We start from the raw sequence: 14,697 nt of genomic DNA on the forward strand, positions 1-14,697 counted from the left end.
CACCCAGATTCTGCCTCAGAGCCAGAGCCAACCGGTGACACAGCCTTCCCTCGAGGCCCTGACTCTATAGCCAGAACTCCCTGGAGATCAGAGGAAGCAGACACGCTGTCAAATAAATACGCTTCCTCCTCAGCCCCTCAGCCCCCATTAAAACAGCCTCCTCCCTCTCCAAGGACAAGGGAGCTGTCTAGGCCCCACACTGTCTGCTTCCAGATGACGTTTGTATAGCAGAGACTCCAGCCCTGGGTGGGCAGGTCCAGGCCTCAGGGAACAATGGTGTGTTGGCTCAGGATGTGCATGGTTAGCACTGCCCAAGCCCCACTAAACCTGAGCAGGCCTGGGGGCCAATGGTGGTGGGTCACTCCCTTCAAGCTGGTTTTCCTGTGGTGGCTGGGGCCTCTCTGGGTCCCAGTGTCCTCTCCTCAGTGGGTGGGAATCCTGGCCCCAGCAGGATTCTTAAGGTCCAGATACGTGTAAACTGGAAAGGCCTGCTGATAGGGTGGGCCTTGAGTGGGATTTGCTTGTCACTGCAAGGACTGGCCTCACCATTAGGTCCGTGGCTCGGGAAGGACAGGTGATGGGAACCCAGGATGGAGACCCTGAGTAACTCTGACTCGTCTGCCTCTGGTGTCAGGGGCCCAGCCTCCCGGCCCGCTGGGCCGCCATCTGAAACGCATTACTGATGCTTTGTAAACCCCCATCATTTAGCCACATGAAAGAAAGCCTCAGACCTAAAAATAGCTGCTCCCAGAGGACGCCCGCACTGGGGGGGGGGGGGGGGGGGCTCAGCTGACCTCTACACGCCAACCCTCCTCCATGCCGCCTCCCCTGCCCAGCAGCCCCGAATGGCAGGGCTGCACATAACCCACCCAGTGTGGGCAGCCATTGCCTGAGGCTGCTCTATCCAGACAAGACTCTTACTCTACTGGCCAAGGCTTCAGGCCCAAGGCCTCACCTGGGGCAGACTGTCTGGAACAGGACAGAGATGCTTCGGGGTGTGATGCAGACCCTTCCCTAGGCCTGTCCTTGCCTGGAATCCGTGGGAGGCTCCGTGAGCAGCAAGTGGAACCGTCTAGGGCACCGAGGCCTAGCCTAACATTGATCATCTGGCCACTGTCAAGTGTGGGACAGGAGGGTCGCTGGCTGAGGCTGGGGAGGGAAGGGTGGGCCTGGCCGATGGTGGGTGGGGTGGAAAGCCAGAAGCAGGAGGGCCTCCCTGCTGCCAGCGCTGACTCCTCACCCTGCCTTCTGTGGGTTCTGTCTCCCTATGGTCTCTGTGACCAACTGCAAACCACTCTTTTCTCTAAAAATAAACATGCTTATGGGATTGGGGGAAGCTTTGTAGCTATCAAAGGAAATAATAGGGTGCTTAAGAAAATTACATTGCGTTTTAAATAACCAGCACAAAAGTCATTAAGTTTGAAGTTTCACTCAGATCAGATGGCTCTGTGGCTGCCTGGTGGCCAGGCGGGCAGAGGGTGGGTGGGCCTCTGCTGCTTCGAGGCAGCCTGTGGGGAGCAGTAGGGTCTTTGCCAGGCATGGCTGGACACTTGGGGTGTGCCAATTGCGGCAGCCACCCCAGGGCGTGATGGTGGGCTTTGAAACAGCGTGCGGCCCCAGGAGCTGCCCTGCTGTGGTGGCCGCTCTGTGAGTGGGGACAGAAGGAACAGAGGAAGCCACGAGACCCGAGACCAGACGGTTGGTGGCCATGTCAGGTGAAACAAGCAGCTAGGAGGAGAGTCTTCTAGTACTGGGTGCTCCGTGCCCCACTCAGGGGCTGGCCCTCAGCAGGTGCTCAGAAAACAGAACACCCCGTATATCTAGATGTATCTTCCTTCATGCTAGAGAAAAAAAATCCCATACGTTCCAAGTGCTTGCCTGGCATGTCAGCTCCTAGCACCACATAAACTGGGTGTAGGGGTAGACAGACACCTATGATCCTAGGCAGGAGGAGCAGACATTGAGTCAACTCTATGGTAAGTTCAAGGGCCTGTTTTGGCTTTTTTTTTGGGGGGGTCATTTGTTAGAGTAGTGGCTATATTAAACAGACAGACCTGGGTTCAGCTCCCCAGCGCCCATGCAGAGCTTGCTGGTAGTGTACATTTGTAATCCCAGTGCTAGGTAGGCAGGCACAGGCTGACCCAGGAGCTCTCTAGCTAGCCAGCCACACTGGGGAACTCTGGCTTTATTGAGAAGAGACCTCTGTCTCAGAAAATAGAACATGAGAAAAATCTTTGATCTCTGGTTGCCGTGTACCTGCACACTTTTATACGCACATTCCTACACATGCACAGGCACGTATACATAAACACACACATACACACAGCCTGATCTGTTATTGCCATCATTCTGCAGGTGGGGAAACTGAGGCTCAGAGAGGTACCTGGTGGTCAGGATTTGGACATGGCTCTCTCCCTGCTGTCCATGTTCCTCACTGCTTGTCTCCTTTTGCTCTAGAATGTGAGGGACAGTGGAGCTGGGTGGCTTTCCTCTGGCCCCAAGAAGAGACTTGGGCTCTCCCTGCCCCTCTTAGCTCTGGCTGGGGCTGGCCCTCTCCTTGCACATCTGGCAAGGTTAGTCCTCTCAGAGTGAAGAAGGCTGCGTTTCTTGGTTGAGAGACAAGACACCAGGGCTTTTCCTCCCCAGGAGAATGCCACGGGAAAAACAGTTTGTAAATGACCTGGAGCCAGGTTTGATGTGTGGCAGACGAGGTTAGAACTTGTCTGTTGTGGAGTTTTCTTTGCCAGCTCGGTCCTCACTTAGTCCAAAGCCTGCTGCTAGGCCTCTCAGGCCAAGGTACCCCTGTCTGGGATGTCTAGGGTTGGGCTGAAGAATCCTGGGGGAAAGCTGGGAGACGGAGGGAACCCCAAGGCCTGGGTAAGGCACCTACAGACAAGCTTCTTGGGAACCAGAGCCTTTGCCAGCCTCATGGGGACACTTTGAGGACAATGGTTTTGAACTGCCCCTTGTGGTCACTGCAGGCCAGGGAGGAGCTGAGAAGCCTGGCCTGATGGTGCCCAGGCAGTGGTCCAAAGGACACTGAGGGCTTGCAGTCCCAGCTTGGCACAGAGCTGGCGTTCCTGAAAAGCTTTTGTCTAGGGACAGAGGTTGCTTTTGTCTCCCCCCCCCCCCTCCTTTTGATCTTAAGTACCAAAAGAATATTAGCAAACACAAATAAGAACTCGCCTAGGCCTTGACACCAGCTCATGAGCATTTTATAGATGGGAAAGTGTGGATGCCAAAAGACTTGCCCCTGTAAGTGTTGGAGGAGGGATTTGAACCCAGTTCCCCCATAATGCCCTGTTGCTCTGTAGGTAGCATTGATAGTACAGGCAGCTGGGTGTTTTTGGCTCCCCCATGTGTCTCCCTCCTTGCCCCCGGGAGTTTGGTGTTCCCTGCACTGTGTAGGAGCACGGTTCCTACAGGTGTGCAGTGGTGCCATGTGCACAGCCCCTAACTCAGCCTCTTTAGTGGCTTCATCTCAGGACCCTGTGGCTTATCTGGGTGTAGGGGTTGTGGGAGCACTCTGGGGCTGAGAGTCTGCCTTTAGCGGCTTCTTTCTGCATCTTGCCCTGTGACCTTGTGGATGAACGGCTGGACTGAGTCTACATGGAGCTCCCAGGCCTTAAGCTGAAGCAACTTGGAGGGTCAGGCCAGAATGAGCATCTTGGTATGGCCTCCAGGCAAAACTGTCTTCTCGAGGTAGTCTATGCAGTCCAGGTAACTTGGAGGCCCCTGTGCTGCTCTTCATGCATTGAATTGGGGCAAAAATGCATGCTGTCTGAGCACGAGGTCTCCAAGTCTCTTCTCTTCCACTTCTAGCTACTACTGAGCTCCAGAGTCAAGACCTTGACGCACAAACAACTAGCTGAGATTTATTTGGCTGGGAGCTGCCAGCCTAAGTGCTGTCCACGAGGGCTAGCTGAGTGGTAAGGCTGCTGCCAAGAGCCCAAGTGGCTGGACTCAGGTCTGTGCTGCTCACTGCTCACAGGACTGCCCTTTGCTTTGCCATCCTCATCTGTGGAATCTTCGTGCACACCACAGTGGCTTGGGAAGACTGGTAGGAGTCTGGCACAAGGTGGAACTCTATAGACTGCTGGGCAGCCACTCAGCCAGCCGCTGTGGACTGACAGCTCCGAGGCTGCACCTTGCCTTGCTATTCCCAGCCCTCCATCACTGCCTCCAGATGTGCCCCCAGCTGGAAGCACAGAGCTTCTAAACTGCTTCAGTGCCTCACTTTCCCTGTTGCCAAGCCCAGACATTGTTGAGGCCGTATCCATGGTGGGGTTAACGCTGGACACTTAGGAGAAGCAGAGCAACTGCCAGCATTCAGGGCATGCCCAGCCCTCGGCTGCTTACAGAATCCCCAGACAGGGTGTTCGTCATGTTAGCTAGCAGCTCAGCTGCAGCAGCTCCCGGAAGCTTATATTTTCCTCTAAAAACATCCTGTCCTAAGGGGTGTTTACCTCAAAGAGGAGGAAGGAAAGCATAAGTAGACAAATGCATAGAAACCACGAGAGGCCAGGGGCAAGGCCACTCAGCTTATGCACTCAGCTCACTCACTGATGGTGCATCTGGGCTGGGCTGGGTGGAGAAACCTGTGGTTTGCCAAGGCTGTGTGCAGGGACTCTGGTCCTCGCCTCCGGTGAGGCAGTTCTGTTATCTGATGTCAGGGCCAGGAGGCTAGTGGACTAGCCACATGCAATTGGCAGGGCTCTGCAGCCATGGTAACTGCCTTGTTGCTGACAGGTGGATCTAAAGCCTCCTGGTCTAGCGTGTGGCCCGGTTGTCCCCAGCCCCTTTAGCTCTGCTGGCCCCAAGGCCATGGCCCTGGTTCTGTAGTAGGCGTCTGGCACAGGATGTTGGTGAGAAGCTTATAGGTTGTCGTTCCTTGGATAGCACTGTGTCCTGGGTAGTAGGACCTGTGGCCAGGGCTGGGGACAAAAGGAGCAAGGGCTCTTCTAGCCTGTTCCTCTCTGCCAGTCTGAAGTATATCTGCAGAGGAGGGTCTGTGGCAGCCCTCAGGCAGGTGCAGCCCGACTGACTTCCTTTGGAAGGCACAGGAAGCCTGCATCCTGAGAAGTTCATTCCCATGGACTCGGGCACTCGGGAGCATCCTACACAGCAGCTAGCCGAACTCTAAACCTGCAAGTGTCATCACTGCTGGACTGGTGACTCTGTTGCTCTGCACATGGGGAACTGGTCCCCTGTCGCTGTGACCGTGTGAAGACAAGAAGCGAGAATTAGAGGGGACTTTTTCAGTGGCCACCACTGGCTTGTTTAGGGGAGCAGAGCTGAAGATGAAGTCAGTCTGCACAGTGTTCCCCAAGTCAAGGCTTGCGGTTCTGTCCACAGTGTGCATTTTCTAATTAGAGCAAAGACACCCAAGAACTGGTAGCATGTGTGATTGTGACTTTGTGGTCATTCTCAGTGTCCCTCAGGTGGGTAAAGGTGTAGAAGGGAGGAAAGCCAGAAGGCTCAGATACCAGATGGACCCTCCCGAGCCTGACGTGTCCCCAGCTCCCATGGGCTACTGTGACTACATCCAGCCTCCGACTTCCCAGTGCTGCGAGTCCTCTCTTTGAATGCAGGCCCATCGGCACCCACTTGCAGAGAACCAGCCTGGGTACCAGCTTTAGAAAGGCATAATCCCTGAACACAGGGAGGAGAGAAGACATGCAAGGACACAACAGGGAGCCAGCCACACATGGAGGGCTGGAAAAGCCTCCCAGAGGCAGCCGCCTTGATGAGAGGCAAGGGAAGAGCACTCCCGTCTCCTGTTGCAAAGAGTGAGAAGAGGAAGTTCCGAGGTGTGTGACTATCTTGACATCCTTAGTGACCCCGAGAATCCTTGAAGGGGTCCAGCAGGCTATGTGCTATAGATGCCGTCCTCTCCTCATAGAGCTTCTCTTCAATGCCTGCCTCAGATGGGTTGCCTCGTGTGTGTGTGTGTGTGTGTGTGTGTGTGTGTGCGCGCGCGCGCCCGCGTTTCTGAGACAGGGTTTCTCTGTGTAACAACGCCCTGGCTGTCCCAGACTCAATTTGTAGACCAGGTTGGCCTTGAACTCACAAAGATCTGCCTGCCTCTGCTTCCTGAGTACTAGGCTAAGCGTGTACCACCATCATGCCTGCCCGCCCCGTACATTTATACTCAGTTCCACCATTGTGTTCTTGCCAAACATAGCGAACCACCATGACAGTAGCCCAGCTTTCTGCCTAGCTTCTGCCTGAGAGCACAGAGCTTAAAAAGAGCTGATTTCCAAGTGCAGACATTTGGGGCACCAAGGATTCCCCAGGCCTTTGTTCAGGGTCTTGAGAGAATGACCTGAATACCAAGCTTGGAGAGCCAGAGATGGCCAGCTCTCTAGGATGTTCAGGCATTTGCTTGCCAAGCTGGCAGACCCCTGTCCAGGTTAGACGTAGACCTAGGTCTGTGGAGGAGCCAGCATGGCAAGGAGCAAAAGGAACTGTGGAAGAGGCATTGAGACAGAGAGCTGGGTGTTTAGGTTGAACAGGAGCATGCGGGGAGGGTATGTAAATGTGGCTTGGGCCTCCAGGGGGCGGGGAGGGGGTACCACCTTTCACTGTCAGGTAGGGTTCTGATGACTATTTTTAGAATCAGAGGAGCATGGGCTCAAGACAGTGTAAGCTAGTCAAGCTGAGGGGACAGGCTGGATTAGCCTCCTCTGCACCTGGGCTGAGCTCTGACCATGGCGTTATACTTTGGTCTCCTTTCCTACAGAGGTGATAGTCATTGTGCCTGCAAATGGTAGGTTTGTTTGAGGAGGGGTGTCTGGTGCTCAGAACCATCCCTGCCCCATGGTTAACACTCAGTCATTAGCAGATGCTGTCTGTCCTCAGCCTCAGACATTCGTTGCCTGATACATGCTTGGAGCTCAGGGACACATCCTGATACTTGTTCAAGCTTATGTGTCCTGGATGTTCAGGGACACTTCTGGCTCAGACTCTGCCATGGGGCTTTCTTGAAAGGACCTGTTCATCCACCCCCATCAAGCTTGAGGCCAGAGGAAATGGCAACTTTCTTCGCTGGGAAAGTGTTGTGGGGCTCAAGCGTTTGGGGGTTTTTAGAATCAACCGTCAGAGGCGAGGGAGTTTCTCTGCTGGTGGCAACAGGGGCTCTCAGTGAGCTCTCAGCCTTGTGAACAGACCGCTGCGGTCTGCAGGGAAAATGCCGACTGTGTTTATTTTTTACCTGAACCTGCAGGAAGTGGGGGGCCAGAGGCAGCCTAGCTGAGCCCAAGCTCAACTCCAGAGTAGAGACCTGCTTAGGGGTCCCCCATTTCTACCTTGTCCTGATGTGGTGGCCAGGCTAGGTCACTGGAGTTGGGGACAGTAGCTGAGGGTGAGTGTGGGAGTCTTTGAACAGTAAAAACATGCCAGTAGCAGGAAGGACCACCTCTGTCAGGAGGGAGCTGGTCACCAGGTAGCCAGCAGGCTAGATAAGTCCTGGCAGGAGTGACAGGGTGGGCAGCCCTGGAGCCTGAGTCCTAGACCTGTCCTGGAGTGCCACAGGCTGGTGGGAGCAGCTGCCAGAACTCAGGCACAGACAAGGAGTGGGCTGTGGGTGGCTGACGTGGGGGAAATACCAAGTGCAGTTGAGTCCCTGACTCCTGTTTGCATGTTTATATCCCGCTATGCTCTGGCATTTACTGTGTCCTTTCCCTTAGTAGAGAGATCAGGGACTGTGCTGTTGAGGTGTTCAGTGTCTGGTGGGAAGTCAACCCAGACCTGCCTCCTTCCCTTGGAGGCTAGGGACAGTCACCCTCAGGCAGAAGAGGGAGGTGGAACTCAAGTCCCTGAACTTGCCATGCACACGCCAAGCCCTAGGCGACCCCACCCTGTTGTCTGGGAAGTCTGGCACTGAGACAGCCTTGTGCTGAAGCCCTGGAGCGGGACGTTCTACTGGCTGAAGGGGGCAGGGAGCCTTGTGCCAGACGTTTCCCCCTGGCTAGCATCACCGAGCATGGAAGGGGCTGAGGGGTGGGGTGAAGAGGCAGAGGACACAAACTTGGGAAGGACTGGCCAAGCCCTTAGGGCCTGCCCCAGAGTCCTGGCCTCCCAGGGTCTCTAGCTGCTGGTGGGCTCTTTGCCCCACCTCACCCACCCCGTACTTCTGTGGTTGATCTGCAGACTTCTAATTAATGAGGCTTTCTCCCAAATACCAAGCCTACGATCCCCAGGACCCCAAACTGCCTCACCTCACTGCCTTGTACACTCACACACGCACATGCGCTCACACACAGCAGGCAGGAGTTGTAGGCTGAGCTGGATCTCTGAGGCCCAGCCTGAGTTGCACTGCAACCTGGGGCTCAGGAAGCAAAACTGGACCTTAGACAGTGAATGGTGTGCTGCCTTATGCCATGAGGTCTAACAACTCTGGGGTAGGCTGCTGGCTGGCTGACACTGTCTTCAATCTGAGGATAAAAAAGGCCTTAAAGGTTGTCAGGAAGCTTCCTGTTACAAAGGGCTTAGCATTTGCTCCTCAAAACTAGGACAAAGCACTGGGTGGTGGTGGGGCACACTTTTAATCCTCGCATTTGGGAGGCAGAGCCAGGTGGATCTCTGTGAGTTCCTGGTCTACGAAGAAAGTCCAGAACAGCCAGTGGTGCTACACAGAGAAACCCCCATCTCAAAAATAACAAACAAACCCTCTAAGACAAAGCAAGTTTTTGTTTTTGTTTTGTTTTAATGACTCATGAGGCGTGCAAGACTGATATTCTTATTCCTGTCCATCCAATAAGCAAGAGGCTCAGATCAGGATCAGAAATGGTTAGTAGCCTGGAACTTCCAGCTTCCTTCAACCATGGTATACCTCAAATTTTAACCCTGGGTAAGGGTGCTGTGGGATTCCTGGGCAATATAAGCACACATGGTGGAGGTGAGCTGCTCTTAGGGAGCTGGTGGCGGCCACACAGAGCTATCACCAGGCAAGGAGACAGTCAGGGAGGGTTAGGCGGAATGACATCATCTCTGTGTCTGCAGGAGCCTGGCCAAGGAGCGGAGAGGATCAGTGGTCCCAGTGAGAAATGATGGCTCAGATTGGTTGAGGAGACAAGAAGTGGTTAGTCTAGATTGTAGAGGTAGAACATCAGAATCTGCTGAGAAGCTGGGTGTGGTGGCCCATCCCTTTAATCCCAGCACCTGGGAGGCAGAGGCAGGAGGATTGATGTGAGTTTGAGGACAGCCAGGGCTCTGTGTAACAGAAAAACCATGTTTGGGGAGGGGAGGGGGAAAGACAACGAATCCATTGAGAAATTGGACATTGGGGTCAGTGTCAAGAACCACTACAAGGTTGTCTGGTCTGAACAGTTCCTCAGTTAACGCAGGGATGGAGCTGCCAGGAACTGAGGAATCCCACAGCATACCAGCAGAGTCAAAGGTTCTGACCTGAGGACTGAGGGTGTTGCTCAGTAATAGAGCACTTGCATGAGTGTGGAGTTTGGGGACATTTTTTAGGCCTAGAGTTGAGTAGGCATTTGGAAAGTAGAGTCCCTAGCAGTGAGGCTTGGAATCAAATGAGTCAGTTAGGCATTGCAGTGCACACTTCTAATTCCAGCACTTGAGGGGCAGAAAGTTTTTGAATTTTGGTTTTGCAGACCAGGCTGGGCTCCAACTCAGGCAGCCTGCCGCTGCCTCCCACAGTGCTGGGATTACAGGTGTATGCCACCACTCCCGGCTCAGATTTTATTTTTAAGTGTGTGTATATGTATGTGCCTTGGAGGCCACAAGAGGACATTGGATTCTCTGAGCTCTAGTTACAGGCTTCGAAGAACAGCATGTGTTCTTAACTGCTGAGCCATCCTTACCTTAGGAGATAAGTGGATGGGAGAAGCAACACAGGGCTAAAAGAGGAGTGGCCTGGAAAAGTTGGAGGGAGACGAAGCAGCGGGGTATCCTGAAGGCCAAGTGATAGAGGTAGATTTCAAGGAAGAGGGAGGAATCAGTTGTTTCTCACAAGGGTAAGGGATTGGGGAAAATGGTGACCGAACTCAGGATTTTGGAAGTCATTGAGGATGTTGACAAAGGTCTTCCTGGCTAGGTTAAAGGGTGACTGATAGCTGAGATCTGGAGGCAGTGACTGAGGCTGCACCTCAGCCTCAGGGTTCTGTAGAGGGGAAGGGTTGTGAGATGACAGCTGAGACAGTTCACAGACAGGAGAAACAGCAGCCTGTTTGTACCCTACTGGCAGTCAGAGTGTTTGTAAGGCACTCAGGCCTGACGTGTCCACATATCTCACAGCTATCCCAGCTCACTCCTCTCTGCCCTTCCTGCACACACTATGTAGCTCTGGCTATTGCTGGCTTGCAACTATGCAGACCAGGCTGGCCTTGAGCTCAAGAGATCACTTGCCTCTGTCTCCTGAGTCTGGGATTAAAGGGGAACAGGAGCATGCCCAGCTTCAGACATAACTCTTGTTTGTCTAAGGCAGAGGAAAGCCTGGATAGCCCAGGACTTGAAAGGTGCAGCTTACTGCTGGAGGCAGGAATACAGGGAAAGACAGTAGACCAGGACTTCTGTGGAGACATCCTGGAGCTGTGCCCAACTAGAGGCCTCATGCTCTGGTTAGAGCTTCTCTGGCTTTACCCTATGGGGGCAATAGCCAAGTCACACGCAAGGGACCTGTGCTAGGCCTTAGTCACATCCAGAGAGGACACCCAAGACGTAAGAATTGTTCCGCTGACATTCCTGCAACAGATTTCATCTACTTTACCCCAAGTGTTTTCTCTAACTCTCTTGCCCAAGATGTCTCATTTCTTCCTTTTGTGCCACAGGGAGCAGTCATTCTCCCACGAGCTGTCAGCCAGCAGCATCCCCACAGACAAGTTTGTCTGGGTGGAAGGAAGCTGAGCCTCGATTGTAGATACCAGATATCCCCAGAACTGGCCTGCAAGGGCACGCACTGAAGACACTAGGCCTGCCAGCGACTCCCTGTGGCTGAGCTCTCTCAGCCCTCTGAGTCATGCCTTGACATAGAACCACTTTACTGAAAAGTAGGAGTCCTGCAGTGCTAAGGAAACCAGAACGGCGTTCCTGGAGGGAGCCAGATACCACCTTATCTCACCCACGTTAGGGCCAAAGGAGATCCCTGTCCTGTGCTAGCTACTTAGAACTGAGGTGGGACAGTCTGGGAGCTGTAGGAGGAAAAGGCTGCAGCCAGCCATTCAGCCTTATAGAATCAGGAGACTCTGGGACCAGGAGACCAGGAAGGGCGTTGCAGGAGAAAGAGTGTCCCAGAAGAGGCTCACTAGAGGTGGGATTGCATAGGTAGTCTCCAGGACACAAGGTGCCCTCTTCCCATGGCAAACTAAAGAGTTTGACTGCTAGGCTGATCACAGAACTCAGTGAAGGTTTGCATGCTCCTGAGCCTCATGGCCCCCTGCCTCAGAACACTCCATGTTCACCAGCCTCCTGGTCATTTTTCAGCATAACAAGGCTGGCCAGCCCCCACATGGTGCTCCCCAGCTTTCTCCGCTCTATGAACATTTCAGCAGTCCACACTCCACGCCTGCACCTGCAGACATCAGCCAGAAGCAAGGTATGGGTCAGGGATGGGTGTGGGTGTTAATGTTATTCTTACAAAATTTGTTTCTCTCTTAGCCCAGCTATCACACAAATAATCGAGGCTCCATTCTATTAACAAGCCTCACAGCATAAGAACTGAGCAGTTATTACTTTATTCTTAACCCCTTAAGCTAATTTGGCTTCATCCCCGCTTACATCCCAAAGATACTTGCACTTTTTTTTTTTTTAAATACTTGCATTTTATAGCTTTTCTGCTCCAGGATCATATTCTGATGTCTCTTGGACCTCTCCCATCACTGAATCCCGTACTCCCTCTGCTCAGTGATTGGCTGTAAGCTGCTTTATTGGCATACCAGGGGACAATTAGGGAGCAGTATTTACATAATACTGAGACAGGAGAGTCTCAGAACAAAGATCACAACCTGATATGGATGGGGGGGGGGGTACAGAAATTAACATTTGAATTACACAATAACCTTATGCCTGCAGATGGGAGGCCGTTGAGGTGGGAACTCGTGGCCTAAGTTCCTGGCTTCGGAGGCCACATAGGTCGGCCCACATTTTGTAATAGAAGCAGCTGGGGCTTTGCAAACCCAGGGCCCAAAGCAAAGGTCAGAAAGGAAGCAGATGTGGTGGTATACACCTATGATCTGAGTAGTTTGGAAGGCCGAGGCAGGAGGATTGAAAGTTTGAAGCCATCTTGGGCTACACAATGAGTTCCAGATAAGCTTGGGCTACAAAACAAGATCCTGCCTTAGAGAGTTTTTGTTTTTGAAGTCAGAAAGGGACTGAGAGTCTGAGGGCACCAGAGGGCATGGGGAGGTGGTACCAGGTCAAAATGTGAGGCTTCTGGTGCTCCATGCCAGTGTGAGAGCAGCATCCTTGCACTGCTGCAGCTGTAAAACTCAAGCACCCCCCCCATCCCCCCAGTGAGAAAATGGAAAGTGGTGGTTGCGATGGCTGATTCACCTCAGCCTCAGCCAAAGTCATTCTGAAATCCACCATTGTCAGCTGTGGGAAACCTGCTGACTCAATCCTGGGGCTGGGTAGAGCCCTGGCTCTTCAGCCAAGTTCCTCTAGACTAGGGGCTGCCTTCTACCTAAAGACCCAGGTCAGAGTCTTAAGCAAAAGCGCCCAAGGCAGAGCAGCAGTGCACTAGGAACTGGTGAAGTCTGGCCTCTCATTCCTAAGCAACTCCAAGCTTTGTCTCCCTCCAACCAGTGTCCTAAGGCAAAGTCACTCAGCATCTCAGTCCTTGGTCCCTTAACTTTGTCAGAAGGCCATTGCTATTACCACAGGGTAGTTCTAAACAAACCAGCCTCTAGCAAAAGGAAATGGATCTTAGAGGCCTCTGTAGAAGGCTCCAAAGTACAGTACCTGCTGAATGTCCCAACCTCACAGGTCAGGGTGCCCTGCTTACTTGGCCCCTTTCCACTGCAGGAATTCACAGGCCACTGCAGACCCCTGATCTCTCTGGATTTTACTCACTGACATCAGGCAGCATGGGACAGCTCCCTCACACTGTAAGCTGGTAAGTATGAGCCCAGAGAAAAATGACACTGTATTTGCCCTCCCATGTTGTTGAGACCTGAGCTGCCCCGTCTCTGTAGGCAGAAGCTTTAGCCTAACCTAGCTCTTAGCTAGCACTCCTTGTGACTGTGAGCATTCCCCAGGTAGCTTGCCATATTTCCTTTAGGGAGGTAGGAAAGCTGGCCACTCCCTTCAGCCATAATGCAACTAATTCTCCAGAAGGTGAAGAAGAAAAGTTGGACCTGAGCAAGAAGGTGGTATAAACCACCACCAAAGGAGAGGCTTCTGCCTTTCACAGCTGCATGGTAAGCAGGCAGGTAACTTCCTGGTGGCCTCAGTGTCTGCTGCTCGTCTGTCCCATCCTTGGTGGAGCCCTATAAGGCACAGGATCCTTCCTGGTTTCTGGTGCTCACTTGAGCCACACTCATGACCAGCCTACTGGGAGGGTCTACTAAGGCTAGATTAGGCCTGACTGTGGGCTAGAGTCTGTTCTCAGCTGGAATTAGGTCTCAGCAGGCCACTTGGCTGGCCTTTTACTCATTAACCACAGAGTGACCTGAGCAGGTCTCTAACCTAATACAAGTCAGCCTACCCCATGATCTCCCTCAGGACCAAGGTGGGACTCAGCACTCACCCTGATGATGCCAGGCCAGTGCTCTGAACAGGCTCTAGACAGCCTCCTAAGTTCCTTAAGCCTGAAGCTGCAATGACTAGGAAATCTAAACCTTGAGGGGCTATTCCCCAGCAGCCTTGATGGAAAGATGGAGGCCCAGGGAAGGGAAGCTCTATGTTCTTAGCTGCTGCCAGGTGAGGCATGGGTTCTTTTTACCCTCTGCACTGAGACCTGTATGTGCTGGGAAGGAATCTGAGTGCCAGAGAAACACTGCTGGAGCTGACTATGATCTTAGGTCTCTGCCCTTTCAAAAACAAAAGTCTGCCTTGTGGATGGCCAGGCAAGAAGCCAGAAGTTACGGTGCACTGTTAACATTGTCTTGACTTGGAATTATAGGAGCCCAGAGAGACACCTCATTCACCTGGGACCCTTGGGCTTTTGAGTTCAAACAGGAGCTAAAGAGATGAGTCAGCACTAAAGAGCACAGGCTGCTCTTCCAGAGGACCCAGGTTTGGTTCCTAGAACTCACATGGTATATCTAGAGGATCCAATCCAATCTTTTGACCTCTTAGAGCACCAGGCATGCATGTGGTACACAGACACACATGCAGCCAAACTAGTCATGCACATTAGAAAAGAATAAAACCTAAGAGTTGAAGCAAGAAAATTGGGACAGAAGAGCAATCCAGACAGATAGTGTCAATAGGGGGGATACAGTATCAGCTTCTGCAAGAAGGCTGCCAGATGGATGCAGCACACTGTATGTGAGTCCCATCACACAAGGTACAGAAGTCCTTCCCATGTCTGGCTAGCAGTCAGACGGCTAACAGCTGTCTCTCCCAACCACAGGCCCAGCCCTCCTCTCTACCCCCTGTCCCCTTCCTGCGGATATAGACAGCACTTCCCTGCCCCCACTGCAGCCCCTGGCGCCCCCTATCCCAGGTGAGTCCCCTATCCCTACAGCCAGGCCCCTGCTTCCTGTTGCCCAGGCTTCAGTGCCCCCACAGGGC

At 53.1% G+C, this 14,697-nt stretch overlaps 1 protein-coding gene across 10 annotated transcripts in view; it reads left to right on the forward strand.

Moving 5' to 3' along the window:
• Positions 1 to 14,697, forward strand: part of TCF7 (transcription factor 7) — a 35,264-nt gene that overhangs the window by 9,360 nt on the left and 11,207 nt on the right. For 7 of the 10 annotated variants that reach the window (XM_084764147.1, XM_084764145.1, XM_084764144.1 and 4 more), the window contains exons 4-6: positions 11,446 to 11,557; positions 12,985 to 13,075; positions 14,537 to 14,629. In XM_084764147.1, coding sequence (XP_084620273.1) covers positions 11,446 to 11,557; positions 12,985 to 13,075; positions 14,537 to 14,629 — 296 coding nt within the window. The remainder of the gene's footprint in view (positions 1 to 11,445; positions 11,558 to 12,984; positions 13,076 to 14,536; positions 14,630 to 14,697) is intronic. The other 3 variants (XM_084764146.1, XM_084764152.1, XM_084764153.1) reach the window with 1 other exon arrangement.

Source organism: Acomys minous (genome assembly GCF_964271855.1).
Source record: "Acomys minous genome assembly, chromosome: 16".
NCBI lineage: Eukaryota > Metazoa > Chordata > Mammalia > Rodentia > Muridae > Acomys > Acomys minous.